The following is a 15,621-nucleotide window of genomic DNA, read 5'->3' on the forward strand; positions in this document are numbered from 1 at the left end:
GAAAAAATTTTACTATTAATGTATAAAAAAACTAAAGTTTTGAAAAAGATTAATGTCATTTTAAATTATTATAAAATATTTAATGTAATATTTAAATTTTTAAAATTTTTAAAAATAAAATATTTAAATTATTAATTTATTAACTAATTAAATACTAACTCTTAAGTTAACTAATTTCAAACCATGACACTGACTAATAATTTTCTTATATTTTCTCCAATTTTGAATCACTCATAATATCCAAATAAAGGAAAAAACAGTTAACAAATGAAAAGGGTTAACAGATTAATTTGCATTTATAGAAAAAAAAAAAAGGCAAAAATCTAAGTAATACTGGTACTAATTTAAAAAAAAGAAAAGAAAAAAAAAGTTAAAAACTGCCCACCATTTTCACCACCTTGACCCACCATCCTTAACGCGTTCCTATCTGCCTTCATATCGCGCACGGATACAGTAACGAGAGAAAACGGATAGACATGGCAACAGCAACGAAAGACTTTGTTTTATTTTTTTCTTAAGTAACTTAACCCAACAACAAAAAAAAAAAAAAAAAAACCTCCTCTTCCGCCTCCTAAGACTGCGACATTTCTTTGCTTTTCTCGTTTCTCCACCGCTTTTTCAAACACAATGTTCATAATTTGACCCTTCACAACTCAAAACAGTGACACTTTCCCAACTTTTCTTTTATTATTATTAATTTTACTTTTTCTTCCTCATTTCGCCTCTGATGCCTTAGCTACCTAAACTTTGTCTACTGTTACCCTTTCTACTGTACGTGCATTTCCACTCTCGGTTTGTTTGTCCTTTTTTATGTGATTTTTCTCTGGATCATCTGATGTTCTGTTTTAATCATTTTTTCCTTTTTTTTTTTTTGTGTTTTGATTTTAATGATGTTTGCATGAAGTGGGTTGCTTGTCTTTTGTCTATGTGATTTATAGTTTCGTTGCAATGACGATTATCAGCTTTGTTTGGTTGCTACTGAACTAATATTTTAGATGTAAACTTCTGTTTTTTAGTTTTACTCTTTTACATGGACATTGATCCATCTTCCCACCATCAACCATGTTTAATTAAGACATTTTTTTTTGTAAGAAAAAGGGTTTCATTTGTCTCTTTTGACTCTTTCCTTAGTTTGAACTTTGAGTATGAAGTGGTAGGTTGTTAACTTTTTTTTTTTTTTTCCATTTTTTTCATTCTATTTAGTGGTGGAGGTTCTCTTCAGGTTCATGTACACTAACTGTTTTGGTTTAGTAAAGAAACATTTCTAATCTGTTTTATTCTTTATATATATATATATATATATATATATATTTAAACTTTTGTATTTTGGCTTTTAGAAATTAAACAAATGGAATACATGAACTTGAAGGTGGAGGTATATTACTAAAAATTATATATGGACCCACGTTCTGTTTCCAATTTGATTCCTTCTCTTCTCTGGTTTGGTTGTTAACTAGTAAGTTTCCCTGGCAAAGTCACAAGCTTTTTTTTTTTCATTTCATTTGCTTTTCTGTTACGGAATATTGTAATTTTGTTCAATTACTTTCAACATATATCTGATTTTGTTTTCCCCAGATACAGGTCTCTGATGCATGGTTTTCATACGCTTGAAGGCGTTTTGAGTGATCATATCAATTAAGAGTGAAACCGGTATTTCTTCGAAGTTCTAACAATGGTTCTTGGCCTAAGAACTAAGAACAGAAAGGGCAACTTATTTCAGGTTGACTACACTGTATATGTAAAGGAGATTAATCCTTGGACACCATTGCAGTCTTTGCGATCGGCTCAATCTGTTTTGCTTCAATGGGAAAATGGTGATCAGAGTTCTGGGTCCTTAACTTCTAGCATTGGGAATGGAAAGATTGAGTTCAGTGAGTCTTTCAGACTTCCAGTAACCTTATGTCAGGAAGCATCCCGTAAGAGCACCAACCGTGATAGTTTCCAAAAGAATTGTTTAGAGTTTTACTTGTATGAGCCTCGGAAAGACAAGGTGGCAAAAGGTCAACTTTTAGGATCTGCTGTTGTAAACCTTGCAGATTATGGGATTATCAAGGAAACTATAACCATTAGCACTCCTATTAGCTTGAAGAAGAATTCAAGGAACATAGAACATCCAGTTCTTTATCTTAATATCCAGCCATTTGATAAAGAGAGCTCCAGCTCATCAATGAAAGGCAGCTTGTCCAAAGAAGTGTCACTAGACAAGGATGGCAGTGAATCTGTTTCCGAATCGATAAATGAAGGAAATGATGAGGAAACCGAGATTGCTTCTTTTACTGATGATGATGATATCTCCTCACATTCATCCCAAACTATTTCTTCTTCTATTTTTGATCCTTCTAAAGAGTCACATAGTCAACATGACAAGGTACTTAAGTTCCTCATTCTCGTTTTGTTCTTTGTTTCCATTTTTATTGAATTATCTCTATACAAGGTTTTGCATTTTGGCAATGCAATCTTAACAGTTGTCTTTGAATTGGGGTCTAGAATTGGGTTGGTTTTAGGATTTGTGAAATTGACTTGGCAGACTCTTATCCTTAAGCATTGCCATAAGTAAGTTTTGAGGACTTAACAACATGCAACTAAGACATGCTCTTATATGCTGCTCTTGATGCTGTTATTTGAAATTGCATCTACCATGCATATGCATCTTTCTGAATATTTAAAGCTAAAAAATTGTCAGGTTTTTGTCCTTTAGTTTTTTCTTAAATTGTATAATTAATCTGCAGAAGGAGGTTTCAACTTAGGACCTCTTTTGAAGTAAGGCATGGCTGGTGATTAGGCCATGTCTTAGCCTGAAAATCGCTAGCAGCAATAAGATGAGTAAAAATTATATTTACAGTGATAAATTTGTAGGTATGATCCCTCTTTAACCATTATGAAGCATATCTATTAGTTTTGGGCACACACCAGATGGCAGTTTCTTATCTACCAGCGTGATTCTATTCTAGGAGGACTGTAAAAGTTCTGTTTAATTTGGTGGTTGTCATTCTAGCAGAGCTAGTATTTCTGAATGTTTTATAGCAAGTCACTATCGATTACAGAAGCAATCAGAATCAGCGAATGGTGGGAGAGGAAGGCTTGGGCTCACTCTTTCTTCTGGTGGAACAAGTGCAAACTTAGGGGTAAGTCCAGTTGTTGAAGCATTCAAGCAAGGAAATGGGAATACATCCCCTTCATCTTCAATAGAATTATCCTCCAACCCTGAGAATCCTGTAACTGATCCCATGGGTAAAGTTTCATCCTTGGAGACGTGTGTTACCATTCCAGTAGATTTGAACTTAGACCATGTAAAAGATAAAGACTCCCAAACCAAAAGAGAGGGTGATAGAAAATCATGGAGGCATGACCAAAGCCATGTAGACAGATCTTTAAGTAGCATTTCACATGTTGGTCATTGGAAGGGGAATGAGGAAAAGTCATCATGGGAAGATGAACTGGAAAGCCAGATTTTGGATCCTGAGGAATATTCTCTGCAGGACAGGTTAGGTTTTAGACCACCTCAAGATTCAACGAGAAGGCAAATCACTTTGAGGAGTAACACTTTAGCATCCAGCTTGGCAACAACTGAAGTGAAAGGTGGTTTTGTTGCCAATGATAGACAAAAGCATGTGACATCTGTTCAGTTGCATTTTGACAAAGCTAAGAGTAATGGACCGTCAAAGAAGATTCAGTTTGTGGAGAAGGCGAAGGAAAATGACATTCTGGAGAAGATTCCTAATGATAACACAAGTGATATACTTAGTGAAAGGGAAGAAACTGCAAACAACCTTTCTAACAGCAAAGTTGACTCAGATAAAAGTTATGGGCTGCTAAAGCAGACTCAGTTCATGGAGAAGGCAAAGGAAAATGATATTCCTGAAAAGATTCATAATGGTTCTACAAATGATACATGTAATGAAACTGAAGAAAATGCAAATACCTTTTCCAAAGGCAAAGTTGAATTGGAGTCCAAAATTGAAATGCTTGAAGAAGAATTGAGAGAAGCTGCTGTTGTTGAGGCTAGTCTTTATTCTGTTATTGCAGAGCATGGGAGTTCTACAAACAAGGTTCATGCTCCGGCTAGACGACTTTCTAGATTCTATATTCATGCTTGTAGAAGAAGTACCCAAGATAAGAGGGCAAGTGCAGCGAGGGCTGCTGTTTCAGGATTGGTTTTGGTCTCTAAAGCATGTGGAAATGATGTTCCAAGGTGTGCACTAACGCTTTCTGTAATTTTTTCATTTTATAAAATGAATCTGGCAGATTTTAGCTTGTCTTTGCTATTGTCAAAGATGTTAATTTGGTTTGCATGTTGTAGAAAATAAAATTTAGTCATCTGTGGCATTAAGCTGACATTCAGACTGCAGATAAATGTATTTATGTTCTCATACCTATTTGTCTTTGTTTCCTTATAATTTTCCTCTTTTTTTTTTATTGAAATGCTTCTCTCTGTATGTGTGCCTTTTTTTATACTCAGCATACATTTGACCCTTCCTTTTCCATTATTCATAGGTTAACCTTCTGGTTGTCAAATTCAATTGTATTGAGAGCAATTGTTAGCCACGCTATTGGGGAAATGCAGCTATTTTCTGGACTGTGCTTAAATTGTAGTAGTGATGGAATGGTGTTGGAGGATTCCTCTCCTCTGGATAAAGAGGAAAGCAATTCAACGGAAAGTTCTGATGACTGGGTGGACCCTCAGACGTTTTTACTTGCATTGGAAAAGTTTGAAGCATGGATCTTCTCCAGAATAATTGAGTCTGTCTGGTGGCAGGTCAATCCTTTCTTTTAAAGCTTACAGCATATTGTCTTCATAGGTCATACCTGACATTAGTTCCCCCATTATACTTGCCAGACTTTGACTCCACATATGCAGTCTGCTGCTGCAAAGAGCTCAAGCTCAAGGAAAACCACAACAAGAAAATATGGATTAGGTGATCAAGAGCAGGGTAATTTTTCAGTTGAGCTTTGGAAGAAGGCTTTTAAAGATGCCTGTGAGAGGCTTTGTCCCATTCGAGCATGTGGACATGAGTGTGGCTGCTTAGCTGTGCTGGCTAAATTGGTATTATGATAAATGATAGTTTTTTTTAATTTATGCATGCAAAACTTGGCCTTGGATCTTATGCTTCTTTATGTTCATAATGTCTCTTTGTAAAATGATGGGGCCATATCCTTAATTCTATGGTTTTAATTATCTAATTGTTAATGCTGTTGAAATACAAATTTGATTGAAACATTGTTTTCTGTTCCATGGTTAGGTCATGGAGCAATTGGTGGGTAGATTAGATATTGCAATGTTCAATGCTATTCTTCGTGAATCAGCTGAAGAAATGCCAACAGATCCTGTTTCTGACCCAATAAGTGATTCAAAGGTTCTCCCTATTCCTGCAGGCAAATCAAGCTTTGGGGCAGGTGTACAACTAAAAAATGCTGTGAGTAATTGATTCCTCTTTCTTTTCAGCTACTTTAATTCTTAATTGCCTCCCTGATGTGCAAGATCTGAACCTGTTTCCGTATATTTATGGGGAAATCCTTCCCCACCCTACCCGCCTTACTTTTTTTTACAGAAGTTAATATTTTTATATGTACATAAAAAATATACATTTATGGACCTTAGGTCTAAAACTGATTTGCTGGAGACAGTTGACAGTATCAATGCCTGCAATTTTGGCCTGTTAATATGCTTTTTACCTTCTACTTATTTCTCTCTGTAACATACCTGATTTTGTTTGACAGTCAGAAAATTTGGCCTATTAATATGTTATTGCTTGCACCTTGTGATTTCTTCCCCCCAAATGTTAACAGATAATAAAAGATTGGGCTTTGAATTTGCTTCAGAGCAGTTGCCTTAATAATGAATGAAGTACGCAACAGTTTATTATGTTTATAGCATTTGATTAAAAGGATCCTTTTCTGTTGACCTTGTGTTACCAGATTGGAAACTGGTCAAGATGGCTAACGGATCTATTTGGTATTGATGATAATGACGGTCCTGAAGATAGCAAAGAAGTTGGTGATGACAAGAATGCTGGATCTGAGGCTTCCTTCAAGGCTTTCTGTCTTCTAAATGCATTGAGTGATCTCATGATGCTTCCATCTGATATGCTTGTGGATCGGTCCACGAGGAAAGAGGTATAGTTCTGGAATTACTAGTATTATTCTTTTAATTTCAGTAAGCTATATATATATATATATATATTATATTCTTGTCTACCTCATTCCTCTGCTTCTTCTGTATTCTTGTCTGTGAATCTCATCTTCCCTTCAAATTTTATTGTTGAAGGTATGCCCCAAGTTCAGCGCACCGCTGATCGGCAGGGTTCTTAACAATTTTGTGCCTGACGAGTTCAATCCTAACCCAGTTTCAGAGGCAGTTTTTGAGGCATTGGAGGAGGTTTGTCATGTGATAAAACAAAAAAATAGTTAGCTTAAAATGAACTTTCCACTTCCTTCATCACCCTGCACTGTTGCAAGTTTATGGTGCCAGGCTTTGGATTTCCTGACTGATTTGTTTTCTCTTATTTAGGATCATTCTGAGGCAGGGGAAGAGTCTATCACAAACTTTCCATGTATGGCTACTCCGACAGTCTATTCACCACCTCCCGCAGCTTCGCTAGCAGGCATCATAGGAGAGGTGGGAAATCAAGCCTTGCAAAGGAGTAGGTCATCAGTGCTCAAAAAATCATACACTAGTGATGATGAGCTTGATGAATTGGATTCACCCATCAACTCGATCATTATTGAGAACCCCCGGGATTCTCCCACTTCAAAAGCACCGAACTGGCTGAGAATGGGAAAGGGAGGCCGGAAAGTTGTTAGATATCAGCTAATCCGAGAGATATGGAAAGATGGTGAATAGCAATGTTTCTTTTAACCCCCCATCCCTTGTGCTTCTCTGAACTCGGCTTTTTCTTTTTTTTTTTGTATATATGCATGTGACTCTAGGTTGGTGTATTAAGTCGTTGAGTTTTGTTGGATTTGAGAAAAAATTGGTCTTTTCCTCTAATTCATCGTACATATATTAAAAACAATAAATTCCTATTGTTCATGGATGAATGAGAAAGATGGTATGACATGTTTATTTTGTTCAAATCCTATGTAATTACATTTTAAAAAAAAATTTATTTATCACAAATTATACTTGATAATTAAATAATAAATATTTATTTTAAAAGATATATTATTGGATTTGATAATAAATCTTTTTTAAAAAATAATGATAATGATTTGAATAAAAGGATAATTGCTCACGAATGGATAATTGATTTCCCTGTCATTAGCTACTCAGTGTCTGTCGGGTTTCAAGCCGGAAGTGGAAGACTGAGATTGGGTTTCCAGCTTCCAGGTCGGCGTGGGAAGCGTCATTTTAAAGAAGAAAACTGCAGGGCTTTGCTTTGTTTTCGGCTTTTACGGTCGTGCCAGTAATGTTTATGCATTTTCAAGGCCCAGCCATAGTTTGGCAGCCCAAAACAAAAGCCCCGCAGTTTTCTCCTTAAAATGTTGCTTCACGAAGACCTTTGGACTAGAAACCAAACAGTAACTGAGAATCTGAGAAAGGAAAAATGAGAGCGAAATCGATCATCCGGCCCTTTCTTCTTCGTCACTCTTTCAATTTCCGGTCGATTTCTTCTTTTTCTTCTTCTCGGATTCCTCTGAACCTAAATTACTTAATTTTAACCCCCAAAACAAATTCTTCAGTCCCTAAAAACCCCTTCCCAGTTTCCACCCCTCAAAACCTTACTCTCCACCGACCCTTCTCCGACTTTCCCTACGATTATTACCCATCATCCCTATCCGAACCCGAACCACCGCCAGGTAAATTTTATATTTTTCTTGTCACTGTTAGATTTTTATTACATGAAAAATTATAATGTTCTTTGAAGTTTGAACATCGGAAAAAAGTAATTTTTTTTATATAATTTGGTTCTTTGATTTCAGTTCCAGAGAATATCGTACCCGTTAAGTCAGAAGAAGAGTTCGATGCTGCAGTTAGCAAAGCTGAAGGCGAATCCGTGCCGGCTGTTTTCTATTTCACTGCTACCTGGTGTGCCCCTTGTAAGTTTTTTTTTTTTTTTTTATAACTCTTTACTCATTTTTTTCTAATATGAAAGGCATTGGCTTTGTTTCATTAATATTTGTTGTATTCCATCTCTCTGCAGGCCGGTTCATCGGTCCAGTCATGGACGAGTTGGCTCGGAGAAACCCTCATGTAACAACATATAAGATGGATATCGACGAGGTTAAAAATGATTTTTTTTTCTTGAACTTATTAGCTTCATAATTTACTGATTGTGTTATATATTTAACCAGTGGGACTTAGGGTTTAGGGTTTAGATTAGGTATTTCTTCCATAGGTTTTAAATTGCAAATGTTTCTATTGAAGGATTCATTATATATCATTAATAGTAGTTTCACTTTGAATTACTTCTTGCTGGTAACATGAATTTATCAATTTCGTTTTTCATGTATTGGATCACAATGATTTGGACAGGAAAATTTTTTTGGAACGCCCCATTTCATTTTTGAGATTGAAATGTTTGCTTGATAATACAAGGGCTTATTGATAGATTTTCATGCTAAGCTTTCTTGAGAACAGTTATAAATTTTACCCACTGGATTTTGTGATGTCATTTTCATATGTAAATTTTGCAAAGTGGTATTGAGAAAGCTTTTGAACGCATGGACAATGCATTTATTGTTGTATTTTTTACTTTCCAGTTACCTTTTTTGTTGGGACTTACTGATTATAATTAGAAGCTTAAATTCTTATTCTTTATTTTTTGCATTTGTGAAGTACTATCTGACAATAAGTATTACTAGCTGGCACTAATGTTGTTGACATGATGCAGGAAGCCCTTGCAAGAAAATTGGAAACACTAAAAGTTAATGCTGTGGTAAATAATTTCATTATTTTATGACATTTATTTGAATTTTTATTGTTCGATAATTGAGGTGGCAAACAGTTTTTGCTACTATTCTCTTGTTCTTCCAAATGGTGAGAAACTGGTTAAGCATTTATTGAATAAGTATGATTTTTATTTCTAGTTTTAGTTTAAAATCTTAGTTTTGGTTTTCTAGCAATTTTAAGTATTTTTTTTTTTATAGTTATGATTAGTATCCTAGTAAGTAATTGTATAAGATGTCTATATTTATCATAATTATTGGTTGTCAGTGGTCAACTTTAAGTTTCAATTTCTTAACTTTTTGAAGTATTTTGTGTATCTCACTTGTCAAATTAGATTGCACATGCTTGTTCTCTGTGTGCCATTGTAATTTTACTGTTCAGATAAGATTTTTGAGCTTGGTATATTAAGTTTCCTAGAATCTTTTCCATTCTTTATATGAACACAATTCTTTCTTCCTTCACTAAATTTTCATCTTTGGCTACAGCCGACTGTCCATTTCTTTAAAGAAGGCAAAAAGGAGGATGAAGTTGTTGGTGCTGATGTTACGCACATAGTCCAAACAATGAAGAAACTCTATGAGAAGTAATCTTTCTTTGCTTTCCACTTTTACTAAAACATATATATATATATATATATATATATGTTGGATAATTATGATTTTATATAATACTTACTAATTTATCCAATTTTTGTATACTGGTTGAACTTTAAGACATTCTTGTTCTGCATTGCTTTTCTATTTGGTTAGAAGCTAAATATAAGTGTAAACTCTTTGACGGTGTCTGTTGTTTTGATTCTTAATTCATGCTTTTATGCATTCTATGCAACTAATAAAACCAGTGCAAACGATATTGCACATTTAAATGATAACGTTACAGTTACCTTTTTTTGAGCTTATCTGCCTCTCTTTTTTGGTTCATATAAGGTTCTTTATATGAACCAGATATTGTGTAGAGGTTCAAGTTGAAATAATTTTAAATTGGACCAGTTCGTATCTATGGTCAACTTTATAAACTAGTACCTTATCTAATTGAAACTTTGTTTTAATTGTATTCATGTGCATTACATGAATATATTTTTTAATTACTCAAGTTAAAAAAATTCTGACCTAATAGAATTGAGTTGCTTTTGTTTGGGAGGCTGTTGTTTGTGGCTTGAATGTCAAGAGGAGGTGTGAATGCTGTCTGTTTTGTCATATAGTTACTCGCTCCTTTGTTTTGTTTTACAGGAAGGATTGAAGAAAGGATGGTTCACTAGAAGAGATAAATGAAATCGATGCTTGATGACGATTATGGAACCTTTTTCAAGCAATCAAAGAAGGAAATAAATGGTTTTTAGGTTTCCTTAATGACTGTAAGATTTCCTTTTGGACAGTAGGCCTCTCTCACCCTTCTCATTATAGGTTTTGTCATCATAGAGTTTGCTGATCAAGAGTTTAGTGATTAAAATTATAATTTGAGAGGCAAAGTTGGGATACTTTTATGATATGTGAAGGTTGATTTTGCAATAGCTTTTAAATTCTCAAATTATTAATTTCGAAAAGTTTTTCGGAGAGTGAATTTCAATTTATTTGTTTCAGAAATGTAGGATTATTATGCCTATGCTTTAACAAAGTATATACATATATCTATTTGGAGATGCATGTAAAACCGATATTTCCATTTAGGTTTTTTTTTTTTGCCGATATTTAGGTATTGTATAGTTACTGTCATTTTTTAACTAATTTGAGTGTGATTATACAAAAAGAGTTTTTTTTTTTTTTTTTTTTTTAAATTTTGAAACATAAAGATAGGCTAAGCTTCCTTTACTTCCATCACGAGCACCTCAAATTACAGACCAGTTTATCCGGGCACGGATTTCCACCGGAAATGAAGTGGGAGAGCAATTTTTAGTTAAACCAATATAGGGTCTTGCTGTAGAGACAGGTGAAACCTGAGACTGCGAAGGCCTTGACATGTTGAAGTTGGAGATCATGGAGTCCATAAAAGGTCGATGGTTTTTCGTCAAGCGAATGAATTTCTGGTTTAGAGGCTAAGGTGATAAATGCGGCGTTTTAGAAGTTGATGGCAGAAGCTTTGGGGTGCAATCATCCTTTAAACCATTCCTAGACAGACTCACTTTGTCAAAAAGAGAATGAGACTCTGGGAAAGAGATGGGAACAGGAATCTCTACCTTTCATGTAGTTTCCCCTAACTTCTACAAAGATGATGGGGATCGGTCTTCCAGTGTTTGCTACCTTTGGAAGTGTACTGACTCTCCTCTTATCCTAGACGCTTAGGTGCTTTGACATTAGAACTTCTAGAGCAAGGTACGATCGCTGGTATAACTGTAAAGGAAAGGAAAATAAAGGACAATCCCTTAACTTGGTGAGACACAGCTCATCTCCAACCTTAACCCATATAAAGATGTTTTCTTTTTGGCTCCAAACGCCATATAAAGATGAACATCTTTTGTTATTAAGGCCAAGGACCATTGATCGAAGTCACTTTGTCAAATTTACACGAGTAATTCACATAAAGATTCTTTCGAATCATGAATGAGTAATTTATTCCTACAAACTAGTCAAAGAATTCTGGTTTAGAGGCTAAGGTGATAAATGCGGCGTTTTAGAAGTTGATGGCAGAAGCTTTGGGGTGCAATCATCCTTTAAACCATTCCTAGACAGACTCACTTTGTCAAAATAGAGAATGAGACTCTGGGAAAGAGATGGGAACAGGAATCTCTACCTTTCATGTAGTTTCCCCTAACTTCTACAAAGATGATGGGGATCGGTCTTCCAGTGTTTGCTACCTTTGGAAGTGTACTGACTCTCCTCTTATCCTAGACGCTTAGGTGCTTTGACATTAGAACTTCTAGAGCAAGGTACGATCGCTGGTATAACTGTAAAGGAAAGGAAAATAAAGGACAATCCCTTAACTTGGTGAGACACAGCTCATCTCCAACCTTAACCCATATAAAGATGTTTTCTTTTTGGCTCCAAACGCCATATAAAGATGAACATCTTTTGTTATTAAGGCCAAGGACCATTGATCGACTTCACTTTGTCAAATTTACACGAGTATTTCACATAAAGATTCTTTCGAATCATGAATGAGTAATTTATTCCTACAAACTAGTCAAAGAATTCTGGTTTAGAGGCTAAGGTGATAAATGCGGCGTTTTAGAAGTTGATGGCAGAAGCTTTGGGGTGCAATCATCCTTTAAACCATTCCTAGACAGACTCACTTTGTCAAAATAGAGAATGAGACTCTGGGAAAGAGATGGGAACAGGAATCTCTACCTTTCATGTAGTTTCCCCTAACTTCTACAAAGATGATGGGGATCGGTCTTCCAGTTTTTGCTACCTTTGGAAGTGTACTGACTCTCCTCTTATCCTAGACGCTTAGGTGCTTTGACATTAGAACTTCTAGAGCAAGGTACGATCGCTGGTATAACTGTAAAGGAAAGGAAAATAAAGGACAATCCCTTAACTTGGTGAGACACAGCTCATCTCCAACCTTAACCCATATAAAGATGTTTTCTTTTTGGCTCCAAACGCCATATAAAGATGAACATCTTTTGTTATTAAGGCCAAGGACCATTGATCGACTTCACTTTGTCAAATTTACACGAGTATTTCACATAAAGATTCTTTCGAATCATGAATGAGTAATTTATTCCTACAAACTAGTCAAAGAGATACTGTTATATTCACAGAGGCATTACAGTACAGAATTCCTAGCGTCATCGCATCACCAGTTTTACAGTGCAATTATCCGCAGTCATCTTTTCTTCCACCTGCCAAAACCAGCACAACACTAATATTAGTATATTAGTACTTTGTTAGAAGCGACTATTAACGTCAAATTATCAGTTAATTACAGCATAATAAGGCAAAGCATATAATGTGTTAAACATATGCAAAACTAAAATAATTACAAAATACAGAGGTGCAATCTTATTGCTATCAATGAACATGCCACAGCTTCTAGCAGCAGAATACAGACCAACAGAGGACAAATGGAGGAAATTTTAGGTATATAAAGGCAGAAGGCATCATCACTAGATTGTTGGGTTTGCCAGAAGACCTGTTTCTAATTTTGATGATCAGGGTGCATAAACTTTGTCAAGCACACTCCAAGGAAAATAGCAAATACAATCCATTACTGATTGTCAATTGGTTCTATTCGAGAAGGGTGAAAAAGCAATAAGGATGTAGCCAGTTACATTTTATGTCACTTGCAATGAACACAATAACAGTTGAAGCAAGATATCTTACGGTTTAGAAGAGGCACTGCTTACTGGACTCCTCAATACATCATAGTGTCCATAACCATGATACAGGACTCTGATGGGGTTTTCCTTACCATACTCTTGACCATACTCAGATATAATTTTGAGGGTATCAGAATTATTCTCCCTCATGTAAACTGTTATAGGGGTCCTGTGAATGAAATTTATACATTAACAGATAAGAAGCTTTTGATATATCGATAACTAAAAAGTGTCAATGAATTAAATTTACTTATATTCCTATCCATCCAAGCATCTCAAGGAAACAAAAACAACGAATTACTGGGCTTTGGAATTCCATTTCATTTACCAATTTTTCATCTCATTTAGAAGTATTTGTTGCTCATAATAATTCAGAGGGGCAAAGCCCATCTAAGAAGATTGCTTTGATGGTTAACAACCGATTATGTAATCAAAGGTTAAACCTATTAGTAGTTCTTGACTTAAGAAAACCATTGATCAATTATAAATCAAAATCCAATTTCTGACTAAAACACATATGATTCTATTTAATTGATAGGGAATAAAAGAAACCCTATACCAAGTGAGTAGTAATCCTGTTTTTTTTTTGGCCAGAAAGTAAGTAGTAATCAAGAACTGAATAGATCTTCTACCACATATACAATTGACTGCAGAAAAGAAAACTCACTTTAGGACATGTGAGCACATGAGCAGTTCAGGTTCTCCTCCCCAAATATGTGGCTTCCGCATCTGCACAACATAGTTGTCAAAATCACCCTCAAGGAACCTGCAAAAAGCGTGAAGATTTACTTGCTTGGAGCGCTGGAGAATTGAAAGGGAGATGTAAATCAAGATTTTTGACCAGCTTATCTCAGGATATAGCCCTAAGAGTCCTACTTACTGGCAGAAACAATGGTTCATAACACAATGTTCAAGTAAAAGACAGGCAGTAATACCTCTTCAACAATTTTATAGATGATTAAATCTCTCTTTGACAAGAATACTGATCATCATATCCCAGAATCTTCCAAAAAAACTTACCATTCAGTGTCTGCTCGCCTCTTGATGAATTCATCTACAACCTGTCAAAGCATGTAATCTTTTATTGCAAGGAAAAAAAAGTTCAAAGTAAAACAAGATGACAGGAAATTTTTTTTTAATAGAAAGAACAGGAAAGGAAAGGAAAGGAAGCTGCAATTGGTTGAATGAGTGGCAAAACGAAGTTAAATCAAGAGAGACATCTGCAGCTAACACAAAATGAAAATGGATTGCAAAACAATCAAATTCTGGTAAAATGAAAATGCCAAAAATCAAATTCGTGTAAATTGTAGAAGTTATATCAAATTCAGTTATAGGTACAAGTAAAACCAGATAAGCACTTTGATGTAAAATACCAAAATGTACAGGATAGATATCTAGAAAACTAAAATTCACAGAAATAGAGACAGCCACATTTTGAAAACCAGGGAACAGGTGGGCAAGAGAATGGGAATGTACTTTAGCTCTGAGCTCATCTGCAAGATCTTTCTGAAAGCTCTCACTTGGAGACTGCCTCCCTGATCTCAGCCAAGAACCATGCATTACCGAGCGGAACAAGCATCTCCCATCACCAGGAATGCCTGCATTATTAAACATAAAGCATATTAACTTAAATACATTCATAGTGCCAAAATAAATAGATTTCTCAAGCATAAGTTCCAACATAAAACGAATTTGCCGCTTATGGAATCAAAGAGAAGCATATATTTCAGTTGATCATCAAAAGTTTTGGAGCCCAAACATTCTACAAAACATTACCAAGAAATTCAGCAAAAATGAAGAAAAATATCAAATTCTAGCATCCCAGAATTCCCTATGAACTAATATGAATGCATTAGTCAAATTCTCTGTTCTAACATCCAAAAGATAAACCAAAAAATACAAAAACAAAACCATTTGGCTCTAATGTTTCTATTCCGACAATATCAACAATGCAAATCACAAAGGAAAAAAATAAAAAGAAACCTTCGCCGTATTCCATAATAATTGCAACTTGAAAAGGTTAGGACAAAGCAAGAACAATTAAAAAGACCATTACTAATCCAAAAAGCTAGGAAAACCAAAATACAAAACTATGTCAAACAAGTCACGGCATAAAAAAAAAAAGGAAAGAATCTAACTTAAAAACAAATTCACCAAGCAAAGTATCCAAAAAATGTAATTAAAATTTTCGTTTTTTACAACCCAAAAATAAATAAACAAAGTTGCAGTTTTGGCAAGCAAAAAGTTTAGAAAAATACTGATTCGAATTCGAGATGAAAAGTTACCAATCCAAGTTTCCTGTTTGGGCATTCTTTTCATTTTTTTGAATCAAATTAAAAAGAAAACTCTAAAAATCAATCCATTGTTGAACGAACACTTTGGTTTTTTTTTTTTTTTGGGTGATTTTTATGCAAAAAAAAAAGCAAAGCAAAAAAAATTTTATCGATAAATAAAATTTGAGACGGAGCTTGAAAGTGAT

At 34.9% G+C, this 15,621-nt stretch overlaps 3 protein-coding genes across 9 annotated transcripts; 2 read left to right on the plus strand and 1 right to left on the minus strand.

Annotated features, from left to right (window-relative positions):
• Positions 1-720: 720 nt before the first annotated feature.
• LOC111317981 (uncharacterized) lies at positions 721-7,034 on the plus strand. Of its 5 annotated transcripts, XM_089753112.1 has the most exons (11): positions 721-771; positions 1,204-1,250; positions 1,338-1,456; positions 1,576-2,368; positions 3,045-4,192; positions 4,495-4,756; positions 4,838-5,044; positions 5,241-5,414; positions 5,917-6,114; positions 6,266-6,376; positions 6,509-7,034. In XM_089753112.1, the coding sequence occupies exons 4-11, from the start codon at positions 1,673-1,675 to the stop codon at positions 6,839-6,841; spliced, it is 3,129 nt and encodes a 1,042-aa protein (XP_089609238.1). In that variant the 5' UTR covers positions 721-771; positions 1,204-1,250; positions 1,338-1,456; positions 1,576-1,672; the 3' UTR covers positions 6,842-7,034. The 5 variants fall into 5 exon arrangements, with proteins under 5 accessions (XP_089609238.1, XP_022776287.2, XP_022776288.2 ...); XM_022920552.2 differs by lacking the exon at positions 1,204-1,250; XM_022920553.2 differs by lacking the exons at positions 1,204-1,250; positions 1,338-1,456.
• Positions 7,035-7,242: 208 nt separating this feature from the next.
• LOC111317982 (thioredoxin O2, mitochondrial-like) lies at positions 7,243-10,430 on the plus strand. The gene is made up of 6 exons (XM_022920557.2): positions 7,243-7,797; positions 7,921-8,037; positions 8,142-8,221; positions 8,832-8,876; positions 9,373-9,470; positions 10,117-10,430. The coding sequence occupies exons 1-6, from the start codon at positions 7,545-7,547 to the stop codon at positions 10,124-10,126; spliced, it is 603 nt and encodes a 200-aa protein (XP_022776292.1). The 5' UTR covers positions 7,243-7,544; the 3' UTR covers positions 10,127-10,430.
• Positions 10,431-12,359: 1,929 nt separating this feature from the next.
• On the minus strand, positions 12,360-15,586 carry LOC111317479 (OVARIAN TUMOR DOMAIN-containing deubiquitinating enzyme 4-like). Of its 3 annotated transcripts, none has more exons than XM_022919906.2 (6): positions 15,401-15,586; positions 14,619-14,740; positions 14,163-14,203; positions 13,810-13,908; positions 13,147-13,311; positions 12,360-12,665 (listed from the first exon to the last, which is right to left on the minus strand). In XM_022919906.2, the coding sequence occupies exons 1-6, from the start codon at positions 15,459-15,461 to the stop codon at positions 12,650-12,652; spliced, it is 504 nt and encodes a 167-aa protein (XP_022775641.2). In that variant the 5' UTR covers positions 15,462-15,586; the 3' UTR covers positions 12,360-12,649. The 3 variants fall into 3 exon arrangements, with proteins under 3 accessions (XP_022775641.2, XP_022775643.2, XP_022775644.2); XM_022919908.2 differs by having other exon boundaries at positions 15,428-15,584; XM_022919909.2 differs by lacking the exon at positions 15,401-15,586 and adding an exon at positions 15,126-15,233.
• Between the last annotated feature and the right edge of the window lie 35 nt (positions 15,587-15,621).

The sequence above is a fragment of the Durio zibethinus genome, chromosome 2 (genome assembly GCF_047325235.1).
Source record: "Durio zibethinus cultivar Kanyao isolate XHJ-2024 chromosome 2, ASM4732523v1, whole genome shotgun sequence".
Taxonomy (NCBI): Eukaryota; Viridiplantae; Streptophyta; class Magnoliopsida; order Malvales; family Malvaceae; genus Durio; species Durio zibethinus.

Excerpts from the sequence above, each read along its gene's own strand:
- LOC111317982 (XM_022920557.2), top strand. The coding sequence starts at position 7,545 with ATGAGAGCGAAATCGATCATCCGGCCCTTTCTTCTTCGTCACTCTTTC. Across the intron at positions 7,798-7,920 it reads CGAACCCGAACCACCGCCAG|TTCCAGAGAATATCGTACCC; the intron begins GTAAATTTTATA and ends CTTTGATTTCAG. Across the intron at positions 8,038-8,141 it reads TGCTACCTGGTGTGCCCCTT|GCCGGTTCATCGGTCCAGTC; the intron begins GTAAGTTTTTTT and ends ATCTCTCTGCAG.
- LOC111317981 (XM_089753112.1), top strand. The coding sequence starts at position 1,673 with ATGGTTCTTGGCCTAAGAACTAAGAACAGAAAGGGCAACTTATTTCAG. Across the intron at positions 4,193-4,494 it reads TGTGGAAATGATGTTCCAAG|GTTAACCTTCTGGTTGTCAA; the intron begins GTGTGCACTAAC and ends CATTATTCATAG. Across the intron at positions 6,377-6,508 it reads TTTTTGAGGCATTGGAGGAG|GATCATTCTGAGGCAGGGGA; the intron begins GTTTGTCATGTG and ends TCTCTTATTTAG.
- LOC111317479 (XM_022919906.2), bottom strand. The coding sequence starts at position 15,461 with ATGAAAAGAATGCCCAAACAGGAAACTTGGATTGGTAACTTTTCATCT. Across the intron at positions 14,741-15,400 it reads TTCATCTCGAATTCGAATCA|GCATTCCTGGTGATGGGAGA; the intron begins GTATTTTTCTAA and ends TTAATAATGCAG. Across the intron at positions 13,312-13,809 it reads ATGTGCTCACATGTCCTAAA|GACCCCTATAACAGTTTACA; the intron begins GTGAGTTTTCTT and ends TTTCATTCACAG.